Source organism: Anopheles nili, chromosome 2 (genome assembly GCF_943737925.1).
Source record: "Anopheles nili chromosome 2, idAnoNiliSN_F5_01, whole genome shotgun sequence".
NCBI lineage: Eukaryota > Metazoa > Arthropoda > Insecta > Diptera > Culicidae > Anopheles > Anopheles nili.
The window spans coordinates 40,093,566-40,112,360 of record NC_071291.1 but is presented as its reverse complement, the minus strand read 5'-3'; the positions used below and the strand labels follow the sequence as shown (position 1 = coordinate 40,112,360).

At 46.6% G+C, this 18,795-nt stretch overlaps 1 protein-coding gene across 1 annotated transcript in view; it reads right to left on the bottom strand.

Moving 5' to 3' along the window:
- The window catches only part of LOC128721277 (afadin), a 32,623-nt gene extending 18,126 nt beyond the window's left edge, over positions 1 to 14,497 (bottom strand). Inside the window, exons 1-5 of the mRNA XM_053815014.1 lie at positions 14,292 to 14,497; positions 13,487 to 13,595; positions 13,176 to 13,369; positions 12,602 to 13,045; positions 12,396 to 12,477 (exon numbers count right to left, since the gene is read on the bottom strand). Of these exons, the coding sequence (XP_053670989.1) occupies positions 12,396 to 12,477; positions 12,602 to 13,045; positions 13,176 to 13,369; positions 13,487 to 13,595; positions 14,292 to 14,399 (937 nt within the window). The 5' untranslated portion in view covers positions 14,400 to 14,497. The remainder of the gene's footprint in view (positions 1 to 12,395; positions 12,478 to 12,601; positions 13,046 to 13,175; positions 13,370 to 13,486; positions 13,596 to 14,291) is intronic.
- Between the last annotated feature and the right edge of the window lie 4,298 nt (positions 14,498 to 18,795).

The following is an 18,795-nucleotide window of genomic DNA, read 5'->3' as shown; positions in this document are numbered from 1 at the left end:
CGTGGGATACAGACGTCACGAAACGCACGACGGAAAGATCACGGGCGCTGCTTAACGCTATATGGGGACTCTCTGTAGCGACTCCCGAGCAGCAGCTACTCCGAGATGGAAGCACGAAAAAGAAAGCGAAAGAAAGGACAAAAACATATTACCGCTCACCACAGGTCTCGGGCCCTGATCGGGAGCGTTCGAGAGGGAACGATGATTGGGTTTATAGCTTCCCTTCTTCATATCGTGTTGGGGACGTGGCAGAAAAAAAGCGAATCTCCAAAACCGGTCGATACTCTGGCGCCACTCAGGATGACCCTTATCTCAGCGAAACCGAGAGGGTGCACTATACAGTGGCCACAAACGAAAACGCGCATATGCACAATTTTCGGGAGCTCTATTTCAGGACGGTACTGCACGCGCGAATGGGAGAAAGAAAAAGTTCACGATCCTCTAGCGATTTTGAAGCTCTCGCCCCGCCATCAGAAGGTCACCGAGGGGCCAATTGCTAACAATTTAACCGAACCGGGCAACAGCACCCGGGCGTGTCCGACACGAAGGACGAAACACTGGCCTCTCCGGCTTGGTGCCGGAAGACGACGAACAAGTTCGCCAACGCTAATGGACCCTCGCAGCGTTCGGTGACGCAGCGAAACCCGATGGGAGTGCGAAGGGCAAACTAACTCGCTCTAATGACGATGACCAGACACATCCCCCAGGTCGGAAATAATCGATCCTTTGTGATAGAATTGAAGGCAGCAACACACCACGGCGACCACTACGGGTGCCCACCTAATAAAAACCAACCACCGGGCGCCTCCATGGGGACTCATAATTTCGAACCTTCCGCCACCGAGCCCAATAAACAATGCAGACACCAGCGGCGGGAGAACCAAAGGATAGACACACACATCCGCAGCCGCACCGGGGCAGGGCAAAATGTTTGTTTATATGATTTGCACACATCTGTGTGCGCCACCAGGCGTCTCCATCGAGCGCGTTTCAAAGAAAAACCCGACTTCTTGGGGTTTACTGGCGATTCGAGCGGGTGCGCTTGCAAGCCGTATTATTGGTTTCGGTTCATCTCGGGCCTTTTTTTTTTGTTTACAGCAGGCATTACGCGGCAGAATTCATTAGAATTGGCATTGTGGTAGCGCGCGCGTGTGTGGGCTGATGGTGGGTGGAAAATAACGAGCCGATCCGACGTCAGCGTGTGCCGTCGTATCGCGAGGAAAGCATCGCTGCGGTGCACCCAACAATCGCTGACGTCATTTTGCGTACGTTCGCGTATCCGCAACCAAGACACGCTTTAGGGCCGTTCTCAGCCGAACATCTCGTTGGGAAAATCCCGCAGCAAAAGATTGCCGGCAGCAGCAGCAGCAGCAGCACCATTCCCTTAGCAAGACATCCGGCTCAAGCACACATCTCTCACTGAAGCTCTGGTTGCTGGTTCGCGTTCCTTCTTCCCTTTGCTTGGCGGCGTGCTTATCTTCATCAATTAATCAAGTTCACTTATGCTGACTGGAAGCAATTTTTCAAGGCGTTGTTTTTACTTAGTCTTACGAGTGCTTTCCTCGTCGGACCGGCGGTTTTCTTCCTTCTAACAGGGGCACAAAAAAGCGTTTTACTAGCAAAAAAAAAAAAAGATACTGCCAGCTGCCGATCTCACCGAGCCCTCAGGTTTTCCCTGCTGTTTCGAGGGGATTGCTTTGTTGTTGTCGTTGCCGTTGCTGCTCTTTTTTAGGTTCGAAATCACGCGCGCATCTTGCCGACAGATGCGATCGTTGCGATAAGACCGAACAGTGTCTTTTGCAGCCCCGACGTCCCTCTATGTGTGTGTGTATGTGAGTAGTTCTAGCTAAAGTGCAAGTCGGTAAGAGGAACTTTTTAAACTGCCACATCCACACCGTAAGCAAGCACACGGAAGATGTGGCAAAGGTCCACCACGGGTTGTCGTGAACGTGACGTCGTAAGGTGAGTGCTCTCCGCGCCTCGCTCGGTTGATGTTGTAAAAAAAAGTGGGATTTCGAAATAGAACACTGTTCGAAGCGCGTTGGGAAATGTGACAGACGGTGTCAAGGAAGGAATTTATGCCGGTTAGCTTGATTGCAGTGGAAAAGCGACACCGAAAAGTAATCGCCGGTTCACGGGGCCATACTAATGAAATTGATTCCCAGTGTATAGAGGTGAGAGACGTTCGAGAGGTGGAATGATATGTCCTTTTACTGAAGCCTTTTACTTCAACCATGTCAAACGAAGTGTGCTGTACGAAGGGTTTATAATAATATAACTCATTGATTTATTCACCGATGCACCGGGGAATACAAAAAAAAGCTCAGTCGGAAAAGCCAACAGGCCTACCAGTAAATGATAAATTGTGAATTAAGCTCAAGCCAGCTTTTTGTGCAGCATAAAAGCGAAAGGGTACTGCGAGCATAAATCATTATATTTTCCACTTAATCCGTATGTACCATCGATCGGACGGACACACAAATGGCGTTTGGATATGCACAATTTTATCCAATGTGAGCCCTTTCGGTGGACCAACATTAAACCCCCCTCGATGTCACATTCACGCGCACGCAGACACACATTGTTGGTATACGGTCACCAACGCCATCATGCTATCAGTGGGATTATTCACATTTCGCCAACACTCGCGCCACTTTGGAAAGTGCCCTCATCGGCCAAAAAGGGGGTGGGTTTCGTTTATCACCATATGTCGGGTACTCTTCCTCGTGCAGCACACACACACACACCGCGAGAGTTGCATATGCCCCCCCGCACCAACGCGCTAATGGCATCACCGTACGAACGAGAAGAACAACTTAAAAAGCCTTCCACCACACGACGGAACAGCAGTGCGAGCAGCAGCCTACCGCCACAGCGAGAACATTATGGCTTTTCCGATCGATAAACCATATCCCGCGGTGAACGCGAGTGGAGTGCGCTCGAAGGCGCAGTTACGCCATGTGTTTTTTGTTTGACACTGTGCATTATCGCTGGGAGCGCGTTCATCCTCCCACAGGCAATCAAGCGGACAATACGCATTGAAGTCGCGGTAAAATGCCGTCACAATCATGTCACTCTTTTGAAGATATATTCGCCCTCCACACCGGCGGTAGCTCGTGAAGCCCGGAAGCCGAATACTCCGGAAATTGAGATACACTTGCGTTGAACAATTTCCTCCTCCCCTGCTGTGAAACACTGTAACAAGCGCGTACGGACACACGCACGCACGCACGCACATACAAATCCACCCAGCGCACCTGTCTACGAGCGAATGGTGAATTGATAGTGTCCGTTGTGGTAGCGTTGAGTTGGTTTTCAAAGGCAGAACACACGCAGATCCATCAGATAGTGGTGCATCCTTCTGATCAATAGCAAAAAAACCTAACAACAAAAAAAGCTCCGATTTCGCACTACGCGAACACCTACATCGAGGCACTACCACCCGAATGTGTAACCCAACACTGACTGTACTCTCGTCAAAACAACGGCTCCACCAGCTGCCGGCTGCGAACCCGATCGTGACTGCCGAACGAACACACAGCTGGAGACACACATCCCACCCAAACCACCCCCAGTGTGTGGGGCTGGAAGGGTTGACGGAAGGGTGAACCAACCCTTCACGGCGCGACCTCCTATCGGATTTTATTATCCTTCTGCTCAACACTACCGCACCCGGCGTGCGGCTGTCGGCGTGTTTGTTTGTGAACAAATGACTGCTCCAGAACGGTCCCTCTTCTTTGCGCGTCTTTCTACTCTGCCCGTCCTTCACCGATGAGTGTGCTTCAGATCTCCTCGTGCACTACAGCACACCAAAACCCGAATGGTGGGTGGTGTTGAGGTTTGCCGGGTTCGCATACATCCATACACCGGCATGGGGGTGAGGGCAACAACTACAACTGACGCGAGAACGAGAATAGTAATCGACAACAAAAGAACGTTTGGGTGGAGTGTGAAGGATTCGAAGTTTGCTCCATATCCCTTTGGAAGGTGGTTACAATGGGCTGGCGAGAGGATGAGCTGAGACTGACGGGTGGGTGTCTCTGGGCGACCATTTTGTTGTGTGTCTTCCTCGGTGATTCCTAGCTTTCCCGCCACCGCCAGCTGTCGTTCGTTGCCATCCGTTCGCTCAACACAAACGCACGCACGCACGCACGCGCACGCACATCCACTCACCCACACAGGCATGATTGCGGAACTTGGGGAATTAAATTCGGATAAGTAATTTCAGTTGCCCGCTCGGGGCCCATTATGATGGTGGTGCGCCCAGCAACGGCGCAGCGAATCAGGAAGGAAGGAAGCACTCTTTAATAGGACCTCACCATTCTTATCGCGTTCCTAACGGCGCGAGTGAACCTTTTCCTTCCCGTGGACAGATCGGAGGGGCATGCTTTTAAAAGGACACCCATCAAGGGAAATGGCCGCCCTCTCGGGGATGGGCACTGGTTGGAGGTGGGCTTTAATGCCATTCTCACAATACCATTACGGCCCTATCAGCCACGATGGCGATACTAATTACGATGATGGATTCAAAGCCGACGGTCCAGCGGTCGAAAATCACAATCAATAATTGTAAGCCGATCAAACTGAACAGCTGACGGTGTGCAACGCGTGTTGTCCTCGACGATCGAAGAGACGACACCGCGACCGAGGTTGACATGGTTAGCTTTGCGAGAAAACCGATGGAAATGCGCCATCGATTGATCAACGACGGGGACCATCAGCATAACCGACACAATTTTCCTTCAACTCCGCACGAGGGAGTGTGCGCGTGTGGTCCGCTTTTCCGAACAATTCAACCTCTAGTAGCGATAGAAAATAATGCAACCGTATCGGGTCCGTATCCTGACCCCATTTAGGACAACCCTAGGCCAGGCACGCACAGCGGCACACGAAATACGAACAATCCACTTACATCGTTCCCACTGAGTGCTTTCGCTCTCGCTCGCAAAAGGTACAGCCGAATTAAACGCACCAATTCCCGCGTCGTTTAACAAGCACCAGCACGCATTCGTCGCATCCGGCAGTTGTCGATTGCTGTGTCGATAAAAAGGCACACACCAAGCCAGAAACGAAGGAACAACACGCCTCCACAAATGTGCTCGAGTTTTGTTCAAATCGTGAAATTTACATCCCATAATAACAGGAGCCGACATTCCGAAACTCGCATTTCCTGGATTGTTCCCAGAGGACATTCACCAGTTTATAACGATGCCCTTCTCACGTGCCTTCCCTTTCTTCTACCACTCTTTATGTCAACCCACCCACAGTCAAGCTGTCAGCTACGAAGTTTAGTTATTTGTTTTACGAATGATATAATGCCCACCGGAGGGGGAGGTTTACTAACCGCGCTCGATTGCTTCCTCCTTATTTTTTTTTTCGTTGTTGCTTTCCTCGAGCTGATTTATATCCGCTCTCTAGCGTGCGGTTCTCAAGCAACGCTTCTCCGCGCGCCAGTTGCGGTTGCAAATCATATGCCACCGGTTTCGGTGTACATATCCCCGTTGTTGATGGGTGGTGTGTGGCACCATAAATGATCCCGTTTTCTCAATTTTTGTTTCCGTTTGTTTAACGAACAACCCGCCTTTTTACCGAACAGCCAACAAACGTCTGGGCGAGTAATGCCACCGAGCGAGCGCACATATACATAAATCGATAGCGTCACCCACCGGGTGGGGGTGGAACTTGAAGGACGGCTTTCCAACTTCCTTCTCGGGCGTTGGGGAGACGATTTTTTGTTCCCACAAAGTCTCCCCTTTCCCGGTGACTAGCACCGTCGATGGATGGAAGAAGCAAACAAAAAGAGTCCTGGCAGGTGCCTGGCGTTGTCGCGGGGGATGATGCCACCGTCACAGGGGGTGGCATTTAACCGGAAGGCGAAGAGCAACCCCGGCAACGCGGCAAGGAAGCGAAGTGCCAAAGAAAAACCGAACATGACACGCCGGTGGCTTCGGGGTTCGGTATGAATATACATATGTATATTTTATTTCCACCTCGTTTGACATGCATACGAATCGGTTTGTTAGTGAATCAAACAAATAAAACCCACCGACACGGGAGAGTGCAACCATCCGATGGCCAAACCGGGGAGGGGATGAAAAAGAAGGACCTCCAGATGCTTCGCCAGACAAGCCCGACGTGCGCGTTTTGCAGACAGCCGGCAAATACGCGGAAATGATAACTGATAATGTTAAAGCAGCGTCGGGGGTCATAAAAAAAGTCACTAATCTTCAGAATGCTCTCCACGGTGGATGCTGTGCTTTGCTCTCTTTAAGCACCCTCCTTTTTCATGCCACAGGCTGTGAGAATCGAGAGGGGAGGACGTTAGGTAGGGCTTCTGGTCGGTTTGAGCTATGTGAGGCACGAAATAGACACCTCGGTGCCGGACAAGACAAGCATGGCTAAGGAGCGAGAAAAACCACCAGTCTCAGTCAACCCCTGGTGGAGGCGCCTGGTTATGAATAATGGACCCTAATGCCCCTTGGCGAAAAGTCTACACTCGTTGAATGCCGAGCGTGGGTGCAAACGCCATCACCATCCAGAGCGTGTGGTGGCTACCGAAAATGGCCGGCGTCTCGTGTGCTTGTGTGTATGTGTGGCGGGAAAACGTGCGGCAGGCGAAAGTGTGCCCACTCGGTTTGTCTTAGCACGAGAGCACGTACGACCGCATGTAATCCACTTGCTACGCTGGTCGTGACAGGGTCGAGAAATATACAACAAACAAACACACCCCGAGATGTGGTGTATCCGTTGACGATCCTCAACGTATCCGTAGGGCAGGCGCGGCTTACGGACGGCTACTTTTTATCGGTGGAAAGAAACGGACGGTGGATCAAAAATTTTCTCATTAGGCGCCGTTGAATGTTTGCTCATGTTTCAATTAACGCTTACAAATATTCACCGAAAACCCGGGCGAAACCCTTTAGCAACTTCTGATACCGCTTTCTTACGGCTGCTCCTTGCCTTTATGGAGGTGGTGGTGGTTCGAAAATTTCAAGCACTTTGCACGCGACGATAATTAGCGCCCTTAATGGGTGTGGGTGGGGATATATATCCACCCACCGGAAACGGAGCTGGCAGCAGCACGGTATTACGTTCCGAGAACGGAGCGTTCAGTTAAGCTGGAAGCTAAGGCTGAAATTAAACATCAACTGAGTGACGTTTCCGAGTAGAAATATTATTTTTCTCTTTTCTTTTTTCCTGACCCAGATGAAATTATTTCTCCGTTTGCTCCGGATGCAACTCTCTCTCACTTTCCTTTCGTTATCTCTTTCTCTCACAGCCACTTGCTCTCTCTCTCTCTTTCGCTTTTTTTGTTCTTTCCTTTTCTTCTCTTACAACCTTCTCTGGTCATTGTAAGCCGCTACATTTCCTCCACGAACACTCACTCAATCATGGTCGTTGTTTTCGACGCGTGAGTGAGAATCGGCTACGGAGTGAATTTTTTGGGACGTTTTCAAAAATTTCACGTTCCAATTTAACACAATTCAATTACAGCAACATCAACAGTGGAAGCTAACAGAAGTTAGTATACAAAATAAACAAATTAAAGTCAACCGGTCTCTGGTTACCCTCAATTAATTTATCAATCATCCTTCTTTGCGCAATCAACCATTCAATCCGACCCTTTATTAAAGCCAAGCACACTATCTGGCCCTTAATTGGCAATAAAAAGCTGCTAAAATCTGTGAGGCGCAAACAAGGATAACGTGGTACCCGAACGGGGCAAGAACAAGAACCCTTCGAAAGGCGTGCCTTTCGTGATTAAGAACCATGAAATTTTAATCTCATTCTAAGCGTAAAACCAAAGTGGTAGTCTTATATATTTTTTTTATTTCTGAGAGAAGCTAGCACAAAACAGCGCCTGTTACGCAGCAGAAGGATGCTACCCGTTGGAAAACAACTACCGGGCGCCTCCATTTGAGAGCGCAATGTAAAATGAAGAAGTAAAGTTTGTTATCGAAATGTTTCAAAACAAAGGAGAAGCAAAAAAACAATTGAATTCGTTCATTTTTGGCAATTAGTATCGGTTTATCATGTTCAATACGACAACTATAGACGATTTAATCACACTTCCGTACATCTCAAGCAACACAAAACAAATCGTTAACATTTGTATGGCGAATAGCAAAATGTTTTAACATACCCCAACAATTTTATTCCGACAAAATCGCAAGAAATTCAAAAACCTTGGCATGAGGTTTCTCTAAACAAATTCTTTCCAAAGGCACGGCGAAATAATAAAGTCTTATTACTCGGTAAACAACGCAGGACGGGATGGGACCAGCAATCGATTGTGTTGCTTCTGATGATTCGCTCCCCGTTGAGGGCCATGTTTTAATATTAGGATCTTTTCATATACGTATCCCCCCACGCTGACCGACAACCGCTGGCAGGCTTTTCCCAGCCAATGCAGTTTACGTTAAGTTTCTGTTTGTTTACTCCATCACGTACTCAGATGTCTGGCAGAAGATGGAAGGAAAAGGAGTGTGTGAAGCAAAAGCAAACCACTTTCGCTTAACAAACGTACACATGCTTTCCGGGGAGACAAACGGTGGGATCGTTCATCGTCCTCTCAACCAGCGTGGTAGTCATCGGCCCTCGAACAAACCGTCATAGGTGCGGATAAAACAAAAGCGATAACGTAGAACCAACGGAGCGGAGATAAATCACACTTACGTCGTATGCCCCAGTCCATCATGGTGCCGCCGGTGTTGATTCGATTCGATCGCCAGTGACCAGCGACGAGCGCATGGACATCGACTTTTGGCAGGCAGCCGCAAACGTACGCAGGAAGCTGCTCCGAACGCAATTACGCTGTAGCGCTGTAAGGTGGCTGTAACTTTACAACTATGCTGCCGTTCACAGTCTTCGCGAACCGGCACCGGACCGGAAGCATTCGGAATGGGTGCTTGGTCGTGCGAGCTGCCGGTGAGCTCATCCGAAGGAATCGACTGTGCCAAATAATACTACCGCACGCCCCGCTTGAGCTCTTGTTTTTGTTATCTCTCACGTGCGAATGTTTAATTTCCGATTCGTGTTTGAAACGTAGGCCGCGCACATTACCAAACCGTTGGCGCCGTTGAGCCAGTTACACACAGAAACATAACTTAACGCCACCACAATATTGCACAGCGCTGTACACTTACTAAATGAGGAAAAATGAAAAACGAACGGCACTTGCTACTGCAAAATGATGAGACGACGACGCCATCGTGGAGAGCCTATAGGGAAAGTAATGAAGCGTCGAGGCACGACCAGCCAATGAAATATTATTTCGGTCAGCATTCAAAGCGCAGCACCATTTAAACAGGCACCTCAGCGGTATTTCATCTTTTTCAAGCGCTTCGGTGCTGCAGTATAGATTTTCCAAGAAAGTCACAGTGCATTCGGCATCGCTTGCAACCATTTCCCGAGGGCGGCGATTGTAACAGCGCCATCCTGCAGGCGTGTGTTGCACTTGAGAATGCATTCGTAGCATTCAAGCTGGCGCGGCAACAGTGGTGCAGTGTCAGACCATTTGTGACTAATACACATGCGTCGCTGGAGGCGTGCGAAGGGAAACAGCAACTAGCGCACTAGAGATAAAACTTCAGAACACACAGAATGAATCTACAGATGCACTATGGAAAACCACTCGAGCGTCAGGGCGCAGCAACCTGCTCTTCAAAGGAAAACTGCCTTCGCAGCACCCAAACGCGGCATGGCACAATGGTATTTGCTTGGTGGGCGGAGAACCCACTCATTTATCGAACTAATACACCATTCTAATTGCTTTCTCTCCGACCTTCTGCACACGCTGGGAATGGTGCGCGTTTTTCGAGACGCTTTATGGCTTCACTTCAAAATTGCCCAAGACAAATGAGCGTAGTAAATTATCTACGACACTTCTTATTTTCCTTGCACAATAATCACACACATAATGACATCAGCCGGGTAGAACGAGTAGCTCATAGATATCAAATGATAAGGCCCGTATTGCCTTATCGTATTAAATGTCGCTGAAGCGTCATGTGCACTTCTGTCGCTGTACAGTCACCGATTTTTTGATAATACAGCTCTCCCGTGTACTACTCGATTTAAACCTGCACTTCATGACACTTCACGGCTCAAAAGCACGCAGAAAAAAACCCTTTTTATAGATGCGTTTTAAGTTCGCACGAAAGTAATGCGATTAAAGGAACTGTTTACCCCACACGCGTGTAAAGCCTATTGGTCCGCACGGTTCGACAGCATGTTGGTGACTATCGGACGAAACCGGCGAGAGTTGAGCGTAGACGAGCGCTGGTGCGATTCACGACAACGTTTGGCCCAACGATAGTAAGCATCGGTTGCAGCTCGCATCGAATGTCCATTTGCTAGCGCGCTCCCGGAGCACAGCACACTCACTGTTTGCAGGGAAAATGAGCGAGTAAGAAAAACGAAATGGAGCAAACAGGTCGCACGCGCCATTTTCATTCTCTTCTCGAAAGGAAAGCCGCCACTCGCGCGAGCTTCTTTCGGAGGATGGATTATGGCAGGTTCTACATTGTTGCCGACGAGAGCGAAACCGCCGATGTTAAAATTCTCACTTTTCCGCTCTTCGGTAGTATTGCGTTACGGTTCGGTTGGCTACATTTTACTACTACAGCGCGTCCACGCAACGCAAACTACGCGGCGTGGAGTAAATTGATTCAAAACGACTAAGATGGCACAGCCTGTCTTAGGGAAACGTTGCGAGAACAAAACAAAAGGGATAAATAATTGCCTTAGTAGTGGTTGCAATAATGGTGGTGGTGTGTTCCGGCGATAACGCTACTAAACGTAGCCCACTAAACAGCGCTTTCGAGCGATTGGTTTGTGGCCAGAATACGCGCGTATAGACGGTCCGCGGTTGATAAACATTTCACGTGTCAAGTGGTATCGCATCAATCATCTAAAGTTGGGACAGTTTTCGGTTAGGCCGAAGTACATTTTTCCACTAAGAAAGGAGTTAGCAACAAACAAAACGTTGCGCGGCAAATTACAGCATAAATCAGCACAATCAGAGGAAAGGAAGATGATAAGCAGCTATCTGAGGTTATTATTTATTCCTACGGCTAATTTTGCCTAAAAGTCGCATAAAATGTAGCGTCGGAACCTTTTAAGCTTACATCGTTACCAGGAAATGTGGATAAATCAATGCATGTAAAACCTTCAAATGGATTATACTTTTATCTAATTCAGTCTAATTTCCCACAAAATATTTAAATGTTTTCTCTTCATAATTCAACAGGTTATCAAAACAATCGTGAATGAATCAAAATGAACAATCGTGAAGTAATAATTAAAAACAAACATTCCTATATAAAATATATTATTCAATTGCGGGAACATGCTCATTAAAATGATTGTGCGTGACTTCAGTTTCAAAATATTCATATGTTTATAATGATAAATATTATGAATGCATCGCTACATGGTACAAAATTGAAAAAAATATTCATGTACGATTATGGTTAATTTCACATGCCATAAAACAAACTCAGCTACTAACTCATAGATGGCGCTGTAGCTACTTCAATGTTGAAATAATTCGTAACGCATAAGGCGTACTCCCATTTTAAACTCTATTTTATCGGTCTACGATTTAGCTAATGATAGAATTTTTGCATATATTTTGTTCCATAGTTCCATCAATCTAAATTGTAATTTCAAAATGTGTGAACATTTTTTTAATGCCACACAAACTTTGTGAATCATTTTATAGCAAGTTCTGCATTGCGGTTTAGTTTTAATATGAACTTAAATGAATCCATGTGTTGCATAAATGCTATTACAGTTACAATATACCATTGAAACCTTCAGCAAATGAATCGAGCAGTGCCCTTCGGCAGTCACAGTAGATGCTTAACGTATTGCCACCGGCATTGGATTGCAACAATAGAAGATGTGGTAGGTGGTTACGCTTCATCTAACTTTTACGGAACCTTATATTGGCGCCTATAAATAAATGCATCCAACATTGTAGAATTCTACTAAGCCATTCTAAAAGAATGACTAGCGTATTTTTCTAGGTCACTGTCAACTCCCAGCCGTGCTATTTATTACCAACGGACACGGTATTACATTACGCCCAGCATTATTTTCAATGGGACTTCAAGCGTAAAAAGAATCAATACCAATATATGTCACGACCGTGCATTGAATAGGTAAACAGAAGAAAAGTATCCGTTTACACGAAACGTGAAGAATGCAAAGATATATCAGCTCGAACTGTGCGATAATTATGTGTAAACTTTATGACCTTACAGATCGATTGAGTGAGCTTAAAATGCCCACAATCAAAGGCATGTGTTCAATGCACTTTCAAACAACCCGCAAGGCAATGTTATAGCGATACTATTACTTCATTTGAAAAAACAAAATCTATCACATACCTCGAGATGTTGGGTGATTCATTAAAATCGAGAGAGGGCACTCGTCGTCATCAAGGATGTACTCAGAACCGTCGCTATTAACCTACAGGACGAAAAAACGATGTAAAAATCCTTATTGCCTCTGGAATACATTTTCATTTCATCATCAACATAGCATAGCACGAAGTCAACCGTCAATGCATGTTTTTATTTTTATCTATCGTTACCTGCACGAGACAGTAGTGAAGTGGGTCCACTTTATCCATGCCATATTTCGCCAGCATCTCTCGCACAACAGCCTGGGCACAATCGCGTATCGAGAGAAGCAACGTTTTGTACGGCACGTCCCGGCATAGGCTTTCGCCGTAGATCTTCAGCGTTCCGCCCGTATCCGGACCGCCGTCCCTTGATCTGAACTGTTGCAATTTTTTCTCCAGCTTTTGCTGCCGGCGCCGTCGCATCACCGCTTCCGGATTGGAGATGGATCGGGTAAATGAGGTTTCCGGTAGCTCGGTGTACAGCTTCTCGGCGACATGATTCTCCGAATCTGGCCCCCCAGCGCCACCGGTTGATTGTAGTTTGTTTAGCTTTTCTTTTTTCTTTTGCTCTTTCTTCTCCCTTTTCGAGAGTTTGCGTTTGAAGCTTGGCTGATCGGTGATACTGTCTAAAGTCTGCAATGTGTAATATTATCGAAAGCAAATCACATTAAAAAAAATTAGAAAGAAATCCGAGCCACTTGCAGCAACATAACTCAGGAGCAAGGTAAGGTTTGTGTATGCAACAGAAGCAGCCTGTACTTACGTTTGTCTTTTGCGCACAATTCTTCAGCAGAAATCGTCCCTCCCGGTCATCGTTGTGCCAGTTGAGCTGAACCAGCAACGGTTTCTCATCAGGATTCAACTTTCGCTCTTCACCGTTCGCATGGACCACGTACAAAGCGTAATTTGGCAGGGACAGCATGCGCATATCAGGGCGGAACTTCTCTATCAACGTTTCTGCAGCATGACAAATAAATAAAGACGACATTTTCCATTACATCCCCGGCTTCTTCCCGTATTTCAGGACTCGATGCGATGACAGGTCCCAAAGTATAAAACAAAAAAAAGCCTTACCGATAACGTCGGAAACGGTGGCGTCGGACGCGACGCGGATACATTTGGTAGCTACCTTTTGGCCCTCGTCTTGGAAGTAAAATCGCATCACACCGTGGAATTCGAGGTTCTGAGGAGGACGAGATAAGGAGTCTGGCGTGAGTGGCAGGTGTATGTGGCACGCGCAACGTTTCCGGTGAGCGTATTATTATTTTGCAAGGCTTCAAGGTGAGGTAAAAGAATAACAAAAATTCCGTTCGGGGAAAACTCTCCTTCAGGGCCCGACCGCATGCTGTGCCAGTCAACTGTAACATATCAACTTCTACGTGGCATGACTAATTCTCCACGACAGCGTAGTTATTTTGCTCTGCTTCAGAATAAATATATCTCCAAAAGGTACGTTTATGTTCAATTTAACCTATAACATTTGATTATCGCGCAAAACATTTGATGGTCAATATTTATTTTTCCATTTAAAGGTAATAAAAAATCTATTAAAACCAAACAAATTGGGCGTTGCGTGTCAAAACAAATTTACCGCACGGGTTCGGGAAACGCTCCTTTCATGTTAACGGACATATACCGATACATCTTTCAAGAAGCACACCGTTTAACCCACGTAGCAATTCCTTTTAATTGCGTGCACTAGTAATATAGGATGAATAATGCAGTTACATTTTTTAAAATATTGCCATTACATTCGATAGTCTAGAAATGGTGGTCCGCTCGATCAACTGATGTAATACCAAAAAAGTTTACAAGTTCACAAAATCCGTTACACAACGATGGAAATTGCCACCGTTGTGTTACCGTCCTCGAGACGTACCTCATTTGGCTCGGACAACGCAAAAATATCCAACCGAACCGTGTTCCATTGCTGGATGACGGATCGCAACGTTTCGCGGTCAAACATTCGTTTCTCGTTGAGCGACATTGTGATCGAATGAAGACGTGCGTCGTGCCGTCTAAGGGTGGCAGTAATGAGCTGTCTGGCGTCTGCCGTGATTTTGTTGCCACACCCAACGGATTGTGCGGCTTATGAGCTGCTGGCAGTACTCGGCAAATGCAGGTAATGCTGGTCACAGGCACGCATATACGAAACGATTCGCAACAGCTGATGTGCTCTCTAGATGCTGTAGTCGTGCCCTAATAACTTATCCGGGTGTGCTCGAGACAGGAATGCTAAAACAGAGAAGATAGCAAGAGTTAGCTGGATTCCTTGTCGGAAAATTTGCAGAGATTTTTGCTTGTTATACTTACATACGCAGTAAATAGCTTCGTCGAGGGGTGGTGTACTTGCTGTGCTTGTACGTCTAGATCAACTTCAGGCTGTGAACTGTCTCCTTACTGCAAAAAGGCCTGGAAAGAAGAAAAAAATATATGAATGAATGAAGGGTAAAAATATGGAGCACATTTCTAGCAGAGCAGACTGGTTGTGAACGGGAACCGATTAGACCCATGGTTTGAACATTCAACCAAAGGTAATTGCTTTTATTACGATCAATTAGAATGCCAGCAAAGTGAAGCGATGCGCTCTTGTTGGAGTGAGAATCTTTTCCCCGGTTGCTAGTACCGGGGAACCGGCCTACTGCACGATACATTGACATTTAATGAAGTCTGGAAGGGTCTATTCACCCACGAGCAGCGGCAGACACGATGCTGCACAGAATTCCGTGAAGAATTCGTGAGCAATTCTACGACCTAACAAGACGCAGCTTTCCATTCAACACATACACGTCGCTGTAGGGAACGGGATATATCCGGCATATCTAGGGCAACGCTTCGAGATATGTACCGACAAAGCAAACTCACACGCATCAGCCCTTTTGGGGAGCAAAAACAATAAACGCACAATAGCAATATTTTCGCACAGCAACGAACGAGGATTGCTCCTCAAACAAACCGCCATTACGGTTATGTTCTGAAAATATTTATCTTAGTTGTGCTTTCATTTTTTTTCTAAGCTACTTTTTTTAGGACAGAAACGATTCTACACAATCGCAGACTTCACACATCACCGTACGGTTTCTGTAATTTACATGCACAAACAATATGATTTGTTTGTAAATGAAAAATACTCGTTTATTTCTCGGATTGCCACGAGATGCGTTTCGTCGTAAGCGACGTTACATTTGTTCAACCCAATCAAGGACATTTTGTAAGAAAAATGCTATATCTAATTTTACAATTATGTCTCAAATGAGAATACGATAAAAGCACTAACTTCACATAAATAAAGAAGTTCTACTTTATTTTTTTCAAAACGAAGGCAAATGTGACGCATCAATTGTTAAGTGTATGACTCATAGCTGTAAAATAAACGCTCAATAGCGTCGTAGCTCATTTAGCAACTATCGAGTTGTTCGCAGAATTGTTTCATCTTAAGCTCGCAATTTTGTTTAAAATTTCGTGACATGACGCAAAAAAAACGTGGTATGATTCACTACACCCGAAAGGTTTACTGTTGTTACGTGACTGGACTGGAACCTTTACAGTGCATTAGACAGCTCATTTAATAATATATGGCCCATCTCAACAAACTTCCGGTGGCACCTCGCACATCACCTTCGTGACACCGATGGCAGAGGAAGTCATAAGAAGCAAGTCATTCAATGCCCCATTTTCGCCCCATTTCATCTGTAACGGAGTCCGAAGCGGGTCATGCATTGCTTGGCAGCTTAATATTTGTCACAATTATACAATTGTACGCATCATTACGTGCACACTACCGGGCGTTAGTGGGGAAGGCGAAAGCTCACATCCAGACGTTGCAAATGGTTCACAATTAAACCGTTTCGACCATCCCCTCCAGCGTGCTAGTTTAGCTTCGTTCGATGATCCGCTTGGAACGACAGTTATAGCCACGTTCCTCGTCAAGCTCCGGATTTTGTGAAACGTGAAAATTAAAACAAAAAAAAACAACAATGCTTACCACCCCGTTGTCACAAGAATGCTTAATGATTTTACGAGCATATTGTATGGTCTTAACAATGACCGTCTTCGGGCATACAGCACTTAGCCAAGCAGGTGTGTGCGAGCTCACACGTAGGTGCGCCGTCTTCTGCATTCTCCGAGGCTCGAAAAACAATCGACAAGCAGAAGTAGAAAACGGGGCCAAACAACATCGCGGCTCTACGTGAATAAACTTCCGATGATAGCTAAAGGCGAGCCTGGTGTTGTGTTATTGGAAGAACGCGCGTTCGAACCTACAGCGAGCGTGAAGGGGGGCTTTTACGATCGCTGAATTTTAAATGATTCATAGTGGAATGCAGAACTCAATTATCGCGATCTTCTTTTCCAGCTCATCGGAAACAGGCGTGTTACGAGTATACCGAAGAAAGATATTCTTTATTTTTTGTAACAACGCATGAGGCGTGTATTCTCTATCACTGAAAAAATGTAAGATAACGCTACTTGGACAAAAATTTTAAATTAGAAGCGCTACCTGTTTCCCAGGTACCTGGGTTCTTTCTATTTTGAACTGATAACATGGATTGCTCATTTCCGGCTCATGGTACTTTTTTTCGTGTAAACGCTAATTGTGAGACACATCGTCCTTATTTCCGTTTTTTACTTCTTCCATTAAGATTATAAACCCAAACGTCGACTTGTTGATGTTCGGAGCTCAAGTCAGTCTTGATGTCCCTCACACACATATACTTTTTGCGAACAAGGAGATTGATTGGCGAATAAAAAATCCCATTACCTAATTAATCTAATTAACAAGCTATGCATCGTAAACAATTTGCCCGACATCCGACACCAGGTGTCGTGCGGAAGCAATATATCATTTCCCTGAGTTCGCATTTTTGCGCTCCTCCACGCCTTGCCATGTCTGCAGTCCTGGAGCAGAGCCCAGCCAGAGATCAAAATTTTCGAAAAAGCAACACCGGAAGTTCTCCATACCTGGAGCCACTCTCATAGGCCCCCATCTATGCACATGTAACGAGTTATCAGCCACGCATCAGAGAATTTGTAGCGTCACCGAATAATCACGACCGTAGGCATGGTGATTTTGTTTATTAGATCGATGCGCACACTATCGTTCTCTGCCACCCACCACCATCGCGTTTTGCTCGTCGAGCTCGTCCCTCGAGCCACACGCAACGACTTTCCCGTAATTTATTATCTTTTTCCGGGGCAGAAGTAACTGACAAGCGTGCGGAACTCCGGCACTTCTCGCACAAAGAATACCGCTGGCAAACGAGCTGGCGGGGGGCAGATAATATAACCACAACATTCCACTCCGCAGGGAGGTTTCCGCAGGACAAAGAATTTGATCGATAACGGCCACCATAAGTTAAATAGCTGCACGTACCACCGTCGTGGAAGGAAACCCACGCCCTACCTTGCTTATTATTGGTGAAAGGTATTGGTTGGTGGTCGCGAGGGCGAATGCCGGCATTGGCTAATGTTTACTTTTGCGAACCGTCGCTAAAGGAAAATATGATATGTCCCACGTGCACGGTGGCGATGAAATCGGAAACCATGCCCAAAAAAACCCTAGTGCTGTCCCGCGTTCTGGAAGGATTTTCCGATTTATTTATACCCAAATCTGACATATACATCCATCAATAAAGCATTCGTACGATTGCCAACTGTGGCAAAAGGCTTAAACAGCAACGAGTCGAGAAACGACGAGAAACCCTCGGGATTAGTGGTGTAGCGATCAAACATGCGAACACAATGTGCCAGCAGCAAGGCAAACCACAATGGAGCACCAGCAAGCAAGTGTGGGAAAGTTCAGCTTCACTGCGTCCCCTCTCGCGCTAGAAAACTCCGCAACTCCCGGTCGCAAGACTAGGGACTGGGAATGTGCGTGGGGACAACAACCGGCGGAGGCGATCACCCGAAATGGGTCCCAAACTTCCGAACACACGACGGCGAGGCGCACTATCTCGCATTTCCGCTAACGCAGAAAAATATTTAACAATCGTGATGGCTACGGCACCGGCCGCCAGGACTGGAAACACTTTGAGAACCCTTCAGGAAAGCGCCCGTAACCCAGCCAACGCACACACTCGTGGTCATTGAGGCGTACACGCTTATTTCTCAGAGTTGTTTATAGACCGCTTTTCCACTATCGAGGGGTTTTTTACAGGCTCATTTTTTCGTGCCCATCCATGCCGGCCATACTCAGACTCAGCTTGGCTCATGAGAATCGAGTGCCTTTTTTGCTGCGTTCCTCACGGAAAGGGTGGAGAATGTGGAGAAATAGCTGCGGCTTGTAAAATTCTAATAAAAAGCTTCTGCAGCTATTTTTTGCTCGCGCTCCTTACTACAATACGAACGAGTGGTTCTAGTGGATGCTGATGGTAGAGTTTTCCACA